At 33.5% G+C, this 15,793-nt stretch overlaps 1 protein-coding gene across 1 annotated transcript; it reads left to right on the top strand.

Annotated features, from left to right (window-relative positions):
* Nucleotides 1-15,165, top strand: LOC132559933 (inter-alpha-trypsin inhibitor heavy chain H3-like). The gene is made up of 13 exons (XM_060224569.1): nucleotides 1-9; nucleotides 1,265-1,419; nucleotides 5,081-5,191; nucleotides 6,356-6,603; nucleotides 7,368-7,531; nucleotides 8,028-8,316; nucleotides 8,547-9,259; nucleotides 9,471-9,561; nucleotides 10,285-10,299; nucleotides 11,252-11,365; nucleotides 12,086-12,199; nucleotides 13,774-14,136; nucleotides 14,695-15,165. The coding sequence occupies exons 1-13, from the start codon at nucleotides 1-3 to the stop codon at nucleotides 14,925-14,927; spliced, it is 2,619 nt and encodes an 872-aa protein (XP_060080552.1). The 3' UTR covers nucleotides 14,928-15,165.
* Nucleotides 15,166-15,793: the final 628 nt, after the last annotated feature.

Below are 15,793 nucleotides of genomic sequence, written 5' to 3'. Positions count from 1 at the left end.
ATGATCAAGGTTTGTAGTTGAAAAAGTGGACGTGTGTTGGAAGATTAAAAATAAATTAGCAAATCATATTTGTTTAATCTGACGTTTTAATCAGGAGAGGACAGCCTTTTGATACATTATATTTTAGGGCTAAAATATTATCATTTGAAAGCCAGTATTGACTGTTTCTACTCAGGATAAATAAATGTGTCGGTAAGGTAAAAACGTATGTTACAATAGTTTGTTTCGATGCAAGATAAGAAAGTGTTTGTAAGGTAAAAAAAAGTACTTTACAAAGTTGTACCCCAGTTACATCTCTCTGCTTCTCCTTTCATGTTATCACATTCTTTGTTATCTAGATCAGATGTCTTGTTGGTCCATACATCATCTTGACATTATGCTCTACTCTGTTCTAAAGGCTATGAATAACTATACATTTTTAAACATACCACATATATTTGATCCCACGTACTATAATGACAATGAGGTTTGTAAGGTTACACGGTAGAACACTTTCTGAATGGAAATCAGCTACTGCTAACTGATACTATCTAAACGAGATCCTATCAACAAACAAAAGAGATCTTTGGTTAGCTGTATTACAACAATTTTTTCTATATTTTTTCCCCAACCTAATGGAGGAAATAAACAAGAATGTTATATAAACAAGTCATCATTATGACATATAAAATTAATAAGACTAATGAAATTTCATGTGCAACTGTCTTCCAGAATAAATATAGCAAGGAAGATTAAATTTCCTCGCATAATTCATGTGTATATGCAACTTTTCATTGCACAGCTGCATTACTAGACAACGATGTCACTGTATAACATCTTGCTACACAACAAATACATCAGCGTCCCTAATTCTTATGTACCATACCATACCATACCTACCATGCCATACAAAGTTGTGGTACAAACTTGAATTAGTGCGTACGTCTGTCCAGCTATCCACCAAGCCGTCTGTAGATGGCGGGTTTTTGGTATAATATGTAGTGCACGAAGTCTTTAAGGAAAATTAGTTTGATGATTTTTTATATGTTAAACTCGTTTCAAGATATTCTCATATGGGATTTGTCGACTGCTTCCCTGTCTGTTATTTGATTAATAAAACACATTTCACCTATTGTAAATATACGTTTGCAATTTAGTTTTATTTCAGTGAATTAAACTGCTTTGTATTATGACACTTTTTAAATAATTTGTCCAGAATATTGAACCTTAAGTCGTCAACAAATGTCAAATCTCTATATAATTCTCGTCTCGTTTATCTTTCTAGCCTCGGATATATTATCTCCATATCCGGTCAGATATCAAGTTCCGGTTTTCAACGACATTGATCACCAGCAAGGTCATGAACCCTAGCGCGGTTGCCCAGGAAACAACATTTCACGTCACTCTTCCGGACGAGGCTTTCATAACCAATTTCCAAATGTAAGATATTTTATACAATACAACTGTAACAATACATCAAGAAAATACAAACATGATTATAATCTAAATTCTAAATTCAAATTTCATAAAAGTAGGCTAAATATGAACAAAAGAAAGATATACAGAGAGATTCATGAAAATATTCAAGGAGAATGAGACTAGGTGTTCCGGAAAAGTATTCGTCTTCTGCTTCATCGACGACACCCGCCATGTAAATCTTTGTCAATCCAATTATGTAATATTACGTTCTCAAATGAGAACAAGGTATACTACAACGGAACCAACAGGCAAACGAAAGAACACCAAACACGTCCAACTTCATAGCGCACAAATAAAAGGAATATTTCTTAATCAGATCTCTATGACGAGCATAAAACTTCCCAATGATTTCCATCAACCTGCATCTTTTGAAACCCTGTGGTACGAGTTAGTCCGTCAGTTACTATGTGGCCGGTATCCAAATGTCAGTATACGTTATTCATTGTTATCAATAATACATTCAGAAGGAAATTCATTTGTAACCGAGGAAGTTACAGAATTTGCATTCCTATCACCCCCTCCACTCACACCAGAAAAAAGACATCATCAAACGAATATTGTTTGAAATACAATGTTAATAAAGGCAACATATCACTGCGAACTTTTTTCATGCAAGTGTGTAAAGCAAAAAAGGAGTCTTACATAATCATCAAACAAATGGAAAAGAAATGGAATGGCTTTATAACAATCGCATGAAAGAATGGGCCCAGTTTCCTGTGTACAACAATTTTACAATGCAATAAAATTGTATCCTTCTGCTTAATGAGACGACCGATGCAAAGATGGGTATGTGTGCCAACGAATTTTCTCATAAAAGATTAATGACCATGGCATAGTAAAGTAAATCCGAAAACAAGGTCTGATGAAGACTCGTACATGTTACGGATAAGTGGAATACAAATTATGTAACTCAAAGAGGGGGAAGACTAAGAAATCTTGACACGAAAGTAGTGTATTTTTTATCTTTGTTTTTTCTTCTTCTAATTCTTGACACCTTAACACTTGCATTTATAAGGTCGACTTTCCTTGCCTGTATTACATTAGAGATAATATGATATCAGCATTAACTATCCGATTCTTAATGTAGTTTAAAATTTTCATTGCCAAATTATGAACATTTAATATATACGTTTCTGAAGGCAGCACCCATTTTTGTCTGAAAAAAAGAACAATGTTTTATGTTAGCAATAAATGTATAGACAGAATTTACCCTGTAACTTTACTATAAGCCGTTGTAATGCCGCCACTAAACATTAGAATATAAAGGAGTGATTTTATAAGCAGCTTCGCAGTCAAACGTTTGTGAACAAAATATATCGTGTACCCCTCAACAGAGTAAGTTCAGTGTTGAACATCAAGCGTCGTGTTTTTATCTCAATGAAATGTTTCAATGCACATTTGGTATGCCATAAACAACATAGCATGGATTTATGTATAATAAAAAGCTAATGTCTCTCTTGACATTTTCTCCTATCTTTTTGCCAACAAAAGAGACACTACCAAGATGTTAATTGTAATATTCACAAAAACAGCTCTTGAACTATTAAGACTGCATTAACACACACACACTTATATATATAAATTAAGTGGATCGTAACATTGGCGATGAAATGACAGCTATTCTGTTTTCGACATTTAAGGATATGGGATGTTTATGTTACAACCATTAACTCCTCCGAAGTATAAAAGTTTAGGAGTTCGTATAACTTACAAAGAAATAACAACCACTTTATTCTAGCCATTTAAGGATATTGGCTATAAATGTTTCAAACTTGATGTGCCAGTCAAAACAAGCCCCACAGAAAGCATTCATGTCGTTTTTTGTAGAGATGATAATTTATAGACATTCGTTCAAAATTGACGTTTTAACATTCAATTGCTCTTTATTCTGAGATATCTCGTTATGCAGTTTTATGTCACATTTCTTTCCCAATAGACTTATTTTATACTAAAATGATTTATAAGAGAAAAAACCCTTCATTTAATTAACAATGAAAACCTGAATGCTGAATGCAATAACTGTACAAGAAATTGGGCACAAGTCATTATGTGAATACAAATGGGATGGGGATTTTTAATTTGCAGTACGATAAATTGCTTGCGTTTTCATGTTTTATTGTCGACAACATTTTTATAAGAAATATCAAGATTCAGCAGTTTTCATAATGTACAGAATCACAAACAGGACGACCGTCATGCTAGCACGGGTTTCCATAGCTTGTTGTTAGAACTAGGTAGTTGTCGGTTTAGTGATGTTACAATTGCTGTTTTATGTATCTGAATGGAGGAAATGATAGCATCTAAAGACGCCGACAAAAAAGCAATGCATAATTAAAAACACATAATGTTTTTCACATGTCAGAATATTATTAGTACTTATGAATTGAAATCTTTGTATACTGTAGTAACCTGTTGGAATATTTTACAAATGAGATTAAAGTGTATTTCTAATAGACCTGTCCAGAGGAAAATTAAAATTTGGAGAGGACAAAAGTAAAAAACATACAAAGCGAATTAAGTCTAGAATCGATATGTTCTGTCATTGCTGTATATGTATAAGGTACATTGGACCGTTTAAAATTCTACCCACGTGCACAGAAAAAAGGATGTGGCACGGAATAAAAACAAGTTTCATTAAACTATATAATTAAATAGCTCTGTGGGAACTGTAAAATAACACAAAGCAACGTCCGTAACGTTGCGCCAGACCGTTAGCGTTATATAAATAACTATATACAAACGTCTGCTTCTCTTTAATGATGAGGTACAGAGGCCCTCTCACGGCTATTTTACTGGTACAACTATTCACACAGATGGAAACGGTAGCGATACTCTACGTAATACGCATATTCAGTTCAGAAACGCTTCATCTTCAAAAATTACTTCATAAATGATTATTGAGTTTTGTCTTAGCATGTCATCATTTCTGATTTTGTCCTACAACATATCTATTGAAGTCCTATATAGAAAAGGAGTGAAGAGTCTGTCCGTGCATTTGTACCTCTGTCCGTCCGTCCATATTTATCAGTACACCCCGGTATGGTGACTAAGAGAACCTGGTTAGACTTTAGTGATTAAAGGTCGAAGTAAAAGGACATTTTTATGTTTTTTTTATAACGTTTCACGAACAATTCACCAGATTTTTAAAACATAGTACGATAACAATGAGTTTCAAAATCGCCTATTTTATGTACATAGTTAATTGTTAGTCGCATGCCACCAATGACTACTTTCACTAAGGAGTACGTCTAACTGGAGGACAAGTTGGTGTAGGAAAATGATTGATTTGAAATTGAATGATTGAGTTGTAAAAATAACCCGAAATCCTGAACCGCCTAAAGTATCAGAATGAAAGCTGTCTGTCGATGTCTGTGATTTAATACATTTCAGAACCACATAAAATGTCCTTACCGCTATCAAATAATATCCTGATTCTTAACCAAATTCCGCCTAAAAATGATGTTCTTATCATTCATTCAAAGTAAGTTTACATTCAAATTTAAAAAAAAAAATGATGAAATTATAGAAAAGCCAAACAAAATCAAACCAAAAACAAGACACTTTTTTAAAATGTTCAACCCACTGTTTTCAAAATGTCTACCTACTTGCTATATTTCAACAGGAAAGTCGATGGAAGGATGTATCCAAGTCAAATTGATGAGAAGAGCAGCGCTGACACAAAGTACCAAAGGGCAAAGAATGAAGGCCAAAGTGCAGGACAGGTTCGACAGAGGTGAGGATGTGTGTTCAAAATAATAAGACAGAAGTATTATCAAATTACAAAGTGCACGTGGTAGGCTAATTTGACAGGGGAACATTTGATTTAAGAATTTTAGACAAAACGAAAGTTTATGTTCATGGTATTTCCACCTACGTAACGTAGCTCTGTTTTCATTTTGAAATCAAAGCAACACAATAAAAAATGAAATCGCATACTGGGCGGATCCCAGAAAGCACCATCCGTTCAATATAAGTTTACCACAAAATATGCTTGATTTTTATCATAATGAACCGTTGGAAATGAATGCCTGATTCACATTTTTAAACGGATAGTTGCTAGCCACACATAGGAATTCAATGTAACACTAAAATGTTATGCATTTAACAGTCTTAACATCATTCCAAGCAGCCCTTCCATCGTAACATCCTTTCTCTCTGACAAGTCGGTATTAATGAGCAAGAAATGTTACCATAATAATAACTACAATGTTTTTTTCTCACATTTTTATGATAAACAAAAATGCTGCTTTTGAATCTTTACGTATTAAAACATGCGCTGTTTTCATATCTAGAATTTGGTTTACGTGCCAAAATAACTCCGGAACACTCGGTGCATTTTTCTAAAAATAGGTAATGATTAGCTATATGTATCATCAGAATCCAGTGCACTCGTTACCAGGTGTGAACAATACCTAGCATGTGTGAACATTAAACGTGCAAGATTTTAAAAAAAATGTAAATGTGACATTAAAGCAACTGTGGTGTGAATGTTTATATACATGATATGGTATTCAGTACTAGCTTTTTAATTATTTGCATTAACTGATTCATGGTCTGCTGTTAAAAAGATAATATCTATAAAAAATGGTGATCTATCAACTATAATTTTCTATTCTACTGACAATTGATATTTCTTTTAAACATTGTAATATTATTTAGACGTAATGCGCTGTATATTTAGGAATAGGAAATCACTTCATACTTATGCTAAGTCCCTGAATAAATTAACGAACAACGTTCGCTGATTCTCAAAGAAATTTGTCACAATATGGTCATATTAATGTTTTTCCTATTGTCTTCCTTTCACTAATTGCGTTAACTAAACACAAATTAGTCATAATATGGCCATATTGATATGTTTTCTATTGTCTCTCCTTTCAACTTTATCGTTTGACAGGCCAAGGGAGACAAACAAGTTCCATGTTGATGTCAATATAGCAGCACAAAGCACAGTGGCATTTAACCTTACGTACCAGAACCTCCTACGCCGTAACCACGGGACGTATGAACACGTGCTCTACATTGACCCTGGTCAGGTGGTCAATGACCTCAGAGTAGATATAGCTATACAAGAATCACGTGCCATTACCTCTATTAATGTTCCGCCACTACGAAATGATATTATTGAAGACTTTTCTGATACAGGTAAAGTGTATACATGACTTGTTAAGCTATTATTACGAGTATTACTAGAGATTTGTCTCACTAATTACCATGTTGGTACAGAAAGTCAAAACAAAATATATTTCTCGAATAGTCCGCATGGGGGAACATCATTATGAACAGACAGAAAATGTTTATCGACAAACGCAAAACTACAAGTTATTACGAACACAATCATAATTCAAACTTAGAATTGAAACCAAGTTTATAAAGCCGTGCCTTTTTTCCGTTTGTTCTCTTAAATTATTGTGTTATATCCAGAACATACTAGCTTAATGTTCACCTATTTGTTATGTTGTATGCCAAAACACATATACACAGTCTCCATATATACCGATTGTGGATTAATTGTTTTGATGATAAGATGATATCAACAATACATAATGGAGATGACTTGTGTTTTAATAATCCAGAACTATAGTACACAGACTTATAGTTTTATCATACACAGACATTTGATCTATATTGCATTTTGTATACTGTACACCATATTAATTATAGGTACTCTTTAAATAACAAATACGGTAAAGAATAATATAATTGTTCATAAAAGTATCAGTATTATATTTAATTAAATTTGTCTTGTTTCAAAATCTTGCTATATTGATAATTCAATAACTATGAATTCCTCTATAAGCAATTTTAATTAATCGATAACATACCCAACTGATCCAATTAATAATTGAACACAATGCATAAAAAACCAACATGCTTTATCAATGATGTCCTTTATTTTTTAATTGCAGGAAGAAATGAGTTAGTGTCGATCGACCGACCGACGCGAGAAACTGCTCGGGTACATTACTACCCAACTGTGTTAGATCAGCAACGCGCGTCTGATAAAGGCTTATCTGGCCTATTTATTGTGGAATATGACATAGAGAGAAACTTTGATGCAGGAGACGTTTTGGTAAATATCTATCTTCGTGACGATCGTAAAGAATACTTTTTTCTTTCCTAACAAAAGAAAAGTGTTGACAACAATGTATCATATATAAATTAATTACAAATAAATATCTGTTGGATAATTGCAATTAGAGGAAAAACAGCCAAAGAATCGAACAGTCTAGACACCAGTTGTGTCTCATGATGTTAATGTCACTTTTAAGGTCATACAGCAATCCAGAATCATAGATATGAAATATTACAAAATGTAAACATTTTTATTTTTCACTTATATTTCGAGGATAAAATGAAATTGAAAAAAGGAGAGGAAAAGGATCATTAAAGGTATTTTTATTTGCTTCCGTTAAAAAGTTATTTTCTGCGAGGATTTGGTTAAACCGCGAAAATTTTCCACCATTGGAATGAAACCATTTTACAGTAATGAATACGGTACCTCCAATTTTATGTAAATGTATCTTGCTTTAAGATTATTTCCTATTATCATTATATTATCCTTTTAGGTCGTGAATGGCTTTTTCGTCCACTTTTTTGCACCCACTGGCATGGATCCCATACCAAAGGATATCCTTTTTGTTTTGGATACGAGTTCGTCCATGTTTGGAACCAAGATCGCTCAGCTTCGTGATGCTATGCATATAATTCTCAACGATCTCCATGAGAAAGACAGATTCAACATAATAAAATTTAGTACCAGAACTACTTTCTGGAGACCAGGGAAAGTTATATCGGCAACCCGCCAGAATATTGCAGAGGCGGTGGGATATGTGGCTAAAATGACGTCAGCAGGATGTATGTTTATGCGATAACGTAACGTTTAATCTATTTTCCCGATCTTATGAAAATACAAAGAACCAATCTCAAAGATACGTATTCAATACAATTATGTAATTTGACGTTATGTGATAACAATCATTACTATGCAGGTCACTTCAGTACAAAATACCTATCATGTATTTGCTACATCCAGTGTATCATCATCATCATTGATATTATTATTTCAGTAAATAATTATTTTCCAGGGACTAACATAAACGAGGCTATGACATTTGGGATCGATTTCCTGAACAGTATTGGTGATGATGGTAGTCGAGTAAAGCTGATGGTATTCCTCACCGACGGATCACCAACCAAGGGGATTGAGGACACGGACGTGATTCTGGAGAACGTTAAGGCACGAAATATCGGCCATATTGCTATTTTCACTCTGGCTTTCGGCGAAGACGCGGACTACGAGTTTGTGAAAAAAGTTGCACTTCAGAACAATGGTGTTGCGAGGAAAATTTATGAAGAATCAGATGCCGTATTGCAGATTAGTGGTTTTTATGAAGAAATATCTCGTGCTGCTTTGAAAAATGTCACTTTTAAATACCTTGGTGGTTCTACAAACCTGCAAAACATAACAAAGAGTTCTTTTAGTTCCTTTTTTTCTGATTCTGAACTAGTTGTGTCTGGTCGTATAAAAAACACTGATATGAAAATGTTGGGCCTTTCAGTAGAGGGAAGTGGCGTACAAGGGGACATATCTTTGGCCTTAACTGCTAGTATACTGGAACACTCAACACCTTCATTGTTTCCAAGTCTGATGAGTCCGGAGGATTTCGAGAAGATCACAGAAAGAATATGGGCATACGTTACCATCAAACAGTTATTGGACGAGGCAGTAGGGGAGCTTAACTCCACTGCTATACACAGGGAAAATGTTCGGCAGAAAATCATTGCTTTGTCAATGAAGGTAACCACTTTATGAATACATGACAATGTATTTCTGGGCTTTTCTCAATAATTTTACACATCCTTTGTGTTTTATTCGTTTGTAAATCTATAAAAATTAAGCAAAACAACTTGTTTTTGTCATAATGAGAACACACGAACTGTTTTAATTATTGTATATATGAATATAAATATTGTAATTTTTTTTTCATATAAAATATTTATATTTACAGTACCAGTTTGTAACCCCTCTGACGTCACTGGTAGTCATCAAGCCGGAAGAACGAGAAGTAGGCAATTTACAAGAAGGAGAAGATGCTGAACGTAAGAATTTAAATTAGGATATTTAATATGATAAAGGTTTGGCTAATCCAAACCTGTGTATTACGTTTAAAAGTGGTACTTCACTATATTTATTTTTCAAATCTGTATTAAACTGAAACGTCATAAAATTGATATTTTTCAGTGTTAGCTGAACAAATTTTAAAGCAATATTCAGACATCGAAAATAACCCACCACAACCTATCATTGATCTCTTTACATAAATCTGTTTTCCATTTGTCTCCCAATTTAAGCTATGTTGTAAAGTGCATTTGTTTCAGTCGCCTTTTAATAAATTTCACGAAAGTGGAATTCGGCTGTTCAGTATGATAACATAACATACTGTTGAGCTAAAGGCAAATGCGAAAGTTTAAGCGAATTGTGTTGATATTTAAACCAGGAAAGTTGTGGAACTCATTTAATTTACTTTTCGTATGTAGCCATAATTATAAAGAAACATATTTTGAGTTTTGTTATTTTAGAAAGCTTTCTTTATATTTGTGATTTACAGGATAAAGTAATTGAATTTCTTCTTAGTATGAACGAGCAGTAGGTTGTGTTGTATGTAACATCAAACTTGAACTAAGAAGCGATCAGAGTTGTATGGTTTACATCTTATAACAGTTCGAGTAAATCATAGACACTGTATTGATAAAATGTTGAAAAACGTAAGAGATCTATCTTAAAATAACTGAATAAATAATATGTGAATTCCTCATTGGCAGTTGTACTGAGACAAGGTAAATATTCTGACCAGGCTGACGGGGTTTGTGGTGTTTTTATTTGGTGTCCTTTTTTCTGTTTTCACTCATTGTTGAATACAACCTATTGTATTGTCACAAATTTCATTGTCCATTTGTACTAACAATGTTTGATGAATTTAGAAGGTATTTGGAGCGGTTTGGCGTTACAAAGAGGACTGCCATCCATCTTTTTACGAGACATTTCTGCTAGATATTAGTATGATATCAATTTACTACGCTATTAACAAAGGCATGATTGATTGTCATTGGATATTTACTGATAATGACACAGAAATTTATGTCAGTTTATCTACTAATTAGTTAAGGACTTTTAAATGTTTTGTTGAGTATCTTAAAATGTCCAAATGCTTTTCTTGTTTTAGTAAGTTCGCTGAAATGCGCTATCATGAATAAATTGATCGTATAAAAAGCATTGTAGGTTCGTTTACTAACACGCATGATACGTTAATCTTGATTTCTGTCTAATATGATGCATGCGCCGCGAGGCTTTGGTATGCTATATTTAGCCGGCCAGATAGCTAATTCCAAATCCCAAGTTTATTAAAATGCACTTAATATGTTTTTTACTACCGATATATTTGCCTCTTTGAAAATAATATTGTGAAATTTCCTTCAAAATTGCATTCAATTTAAATACATAGTACTTCATCAACATGACGTTTACTGAAACTGGACCAAGTTTATCAAATGTCCATCATTGTAGACGCACTAAACTTTCTTGATAAAAGATAAAAAAAAAAAAAAATAAATAAATAAAAAATAGCAAAAATACACAGTACATTATTGTCCATGTTTGAGGCTTATTCACATTAATTTTCAAGTGCTGCAACTAGATTAAATAAAACGTTACATAATCAAATCAGGAGACAAACAGTTTCCGTCAGTTTCCGATTACATTTCTCACTTTAAATACCTATATCTGTGTCAGTTGCACGAGATATGCCATCTGTTACACCCGGTCCATTTCCCGAATATATCTGGAGAAGGAGGAAGCCGGGATCGCGACTTATTGCTACGCAAGGGAAGAGTATAGCAGGGGGAGGTAAGTATATAAGGAAAGAGGAAAAAACTGTTACTAAAATTACATTCGAGAAAAAAATATAAAGACAAGGAATTGTATTCTCGATATTCTAGGGCTTGTTCCCAATTGGGAATGGTATTGCAAGGGAGGTAAGTATATAAGATAAGAGGGAACCCGTTACCAGGGCTTGTTCCCAGTATCAAAGTTTTTTGAGCAAGATGTCGTCAACTGACAGATAAACTCACAACACTGGAACTTGAAGGAAACAGAAGAAACTTACCCTTCCGGAACGTCTGGTGTTATTTATCATCGCTGTACTTTCTTTAGTTAATATTTTACCCTAGTTTCATATAATGTGTGTTTGAATTATGATTCCATAACTATGTCTTTATTTTTGTTCTTGTTTAGAAAGTGTCCTGTCATGTATCATATACATTGTCTATGTTATCGATTAATATGATCTAATTAGTTAAAGAGTTTATATCTAATTCATTTATGTATAAATTTTCCCAAAATTCTTTAAAGTATACTGTTAACATTAATGGAAAAAATTGAACATTGGTTCTGATATAAATAAATCGCCTGCTTACAATACGTGATACGCATTAGTATCAATTGTGAGCACTTTGGTTTTGAAAATCCATTCAATTTAAGTCATCAATGAAAACAGACGGCGTTGTTTTCCCATGTCTCTCTGAATATAACTTCAATAATGCTTCATGATAATTTCCCTTCAAACAGGAGGAGGTGATCCCCATTTTATGATACGTGTACAGGGATTAGCTCACCCAGTGTGTTTTGATATCATAGCCGAGCCGGGTAATATATTACGTCTTCTAAAGGATCCACAAAGAGGTACGATTGCTTTCATTTTTCTTCCAAACATTGTGTCAAATCATGTTACATGAGACTGAATATTTTTTTTATAAAAATGACTGTAAGTGAATCTTCATTCTGATATGTATGAAAACTATTTGGGGCAAATTTTAGTTGATAATCCCTTCCTTAACACTGACAGACTATCTTTCTTTCATTGAAAATAACTCCATCCGTGGTAATGCGTTTATCGTATAATGAAATCAAACAACAGACGTGTGTCTGCCATTAGTGCCAACAGGAGATCACTAGTATTTAGTTCGTTGATGTGGACCTATTTATAATGTATAACTGTCAGAAATGGTTTTGCTTAGAACCAAAATCGGGTTAAGTTCTGTTTGATGTTTTTCGATGTTTGCTATAACCAGTTACTAACAGGATATCAAACATTTAATCTGGGATATTACTGTATGGCCTATTCTGTGATATTCCTGTTGGAAATTTACATTTTTCTTAAAACAAATTCTGCATAAATTCTTTTCATTATTATGAATAAATGTTAGTACCCGACCGAAAACTGAGTTACATAAAATTGTGAATGAGGTTTTTCCAACATACGACATGTCGCTTTATTACCGTTCTTACTACTGGACCTCCAGCTCGTTTAACCTGACCTCACCCTTTCCTTTTTTAAAAACTTTCTTGTTGGACCAGAGAACTTCAATATCATTACAAACAGCTGATATTCAAGATGGGATACCAGTTGATATCGCGTGTAGAAAATGTGATGATATGATGCAGGGAATCTTCCCATTATTTTCAGAACAGGTGTCACAACACACGCAGTTTCAATTCAACACTATACACTTTCATTTAAGGAGATAATTGAAACAAGATGTACATAAAACACACGACATTAATGGTGGTAGGGAATTGAATTTCTGTAAAACGAAATCGGCGAGTGTGGTCTTTTTGTTTGTAAAAGAAAGGAAAGATACCTACTGCATACTATCACCTTATTAAATGACAAATATTCTGTGTGAGATCGGAATGCGATACACTGGCAAATGAGATAAATATCCTGACTGACGTATATATGAATTTCACTGTCATCCTGGTATACATCATCCAGTTTCCTCCCTTTGTACAAAATGCAGAGTCATGATTCAATGTTTCCCTGCCTACACATAACGTTATCTTAATTTGCTTGCTGTGATTTTCGTTAAGCCTTTGCTACGTCAAGTGAAATAGACATCATAATCGGCATTTCTATGTTTTCATTCAAAATAAATCGGTATAAGCCAACCGTAATCTCTGCATTATCTTTCATTATTTTTTAAAACAAAGAAGAGTCAGGTGAATACAGGTTTGACATGTAAAAGAACTGTTTTGTCAATACTTACTAGACAAATTGGTCGTGTGATTACAATGATCTGAAAATCGCCTCGATGTCGTATCAGATGAAATAATTTTCGTTCGTATAATAATTTTATGGGTCTTTGTCACTCCTTATATTCTGACATGTTTCTCTACCATTTATATATAAAGGAAAGTCGTTGTATTGTGTATTATTTGCTATTCATTAAATTAATTTGTCTGTTATTTTCATTTAGGTTTCGTAGTCAATGCCTTAATTATACCCGGTATGAGAAAGAGAAAAGATGGAAGGATGCGAACCTATTTTGGCAGAGTGGCACTCCTGGTCCACAATATAACGATTATGATTGACCCTGCCAATATACATGTAGGTAAAACGTCTCTGTCCTGGGATGACGAACGACCGTCCTACGTCCGTAACCTACGATTCTACATTTTCACAGACGATACAGATACGCGTGTGTTACATGTTGATGTTGGGGACAGTGTTAAAATAAGCATTAAACGGCATTTAGCCGTTGATTCAACGCAAGTGAACTATTTGAATGTATATTTTAATAAGGAGGAAGGAATATCGCGTCATGCTGAAGGAGTGCTTGGTAAGATTTTTCATTTTATGCCCATATTTGTTTAATCTTTTGTAATAAGGTTTGGTTTCTTAGTGGCAGTGGTGCTATCCTTTCTAAAGGTTCTAGCGATTCGTCGAAAATATAGATTGTCATACTAAACAAATGAAAAATATAAAATTTGGCAGCATCAAGTTTTTGTTGAATTAAAAAAGTTGTAAAACTAATTCTTGGTCGGGTCAACTAATCTCCCTTCATACAAGTAGGCTTAAGTCAATTGATATTTCGTGTGACCTTTGTGAGACTAGACATCTCGTTCAAAATATTATATTGCTTTGTTATATATCAACATAGTATAATAACAATCTACATTGCTTTCGAAATGTCTACCAATTTTCGGCAATGTTTTTTTGTTTTATTTAACCGTTTCAATGTTTTTTGTTTTATTTAACCGTTTCAATGGTTTACGATATATGTGTTCATTTTCAAATACACAAGTTTTCAGAGTTCATTCGTTCATGTGAAAGATGCACTTACGTTTAAGTACAATATATAAAGCCAAAAGTGTAACTATACCTATTTCTGTTACAGGACAATTACACCACAAGAAAATAAAGATAAAAGACATATGGCTGAATAAAAAAGGAGAAAAAATTGGAAAATTAATAGTACAAGACAGTAGAACACGCTACAGAGTTAGAACTAGGCTGAAGAGTCGACATGACGTCATCGATAGATTCGAAGAAATGTGTTGGACAGCGCATACCAAAATTCAAGGGCTTTTAACAGGCAACTATTTCTGCAAGGGATTGTACGATCGTTAGTTTACACTGTGATATCATATATATGTATTCGAATGGTGCTAAGGTGGTATTTGACGAGTTTCATATGCTGTTAAAAAGACTGGGAGAGTTCTTACATTGTTTCACCGTACAGCATCATCGTAACAATTATGATCATTAATCGTTTATACTCATTTTCATTATTCTCGGACTGATAAACATTGAGTAGACTTTAATGTTTTTCAGCGACGTCTCACAGAACGAACAATATTAAACTGGAGCGGCATTCTTATACATTATCGTCGAACATGTGTTTGGTGATTTCGATTATGTTAAAAGAAACCGTTATCACTTCAACAGTTTATGAGGCGAGTCGAGGCCAGGGCTTTATCTTAATACACTCACATACGTCTTAAAACAAAGCAAGATACGTTTATGTTGTGAAATCCTATATGTCTGTGTAAGTTTCATGTTGAATTATTTTACAGTTGTACATTATTTCAATAATGCAGAACATATTTGTACAATGTGTATACTTGTCATTCTACAAATCGTTAAGGTGTAAATTGTTATTTTGCTATGTGTAATATTGAAGTGCATGTAAAAAGTCCTATTTTGAACTATGCAGATCTTTGCTACTTCAGTATCAAAATTAATGGCATTTATAAATTAATACTTAATGTCAATGATAGTGACGTATATAGATATATCAAAGACAGTATAATATATATTTATATGACAAGATAGCATTTTCCTATCATACCGACATGTTCGGATATAAGGCGTAAGGTTGTAATCATTGAAAATATCGTTGAAATTATTATCATTATTGTTTGTTTCATCGTTAAAACTGTTATGTCGTTGTAAATATTTGTAATAAATGCAATTTCAATCAAATGGATTCTAAT

This window comes from Ylistrum balloti, unplaced genomic scaffold, assembly GCF_031769215.1.
Source record: "Ylistrum balloti isolate Yb309-2 unplaced genomic scaffold, AGI_CSIRO_Ybal_v1 Utg371000, whole genome shotgun sequence".
Classification (NCBI taxonomy): domain Eukaryota; kingdom Metazoa; phylum Mollusca; class Bivalvia; order Pectinida; family Pectinidae; genus Ylistrum; species Ylistrum balloti.
The sequence above is the reverse complement of the archived record's forward strand: the minus strand, read 5'-3'. Positions and strand labels throughout refer to the sequence as shown.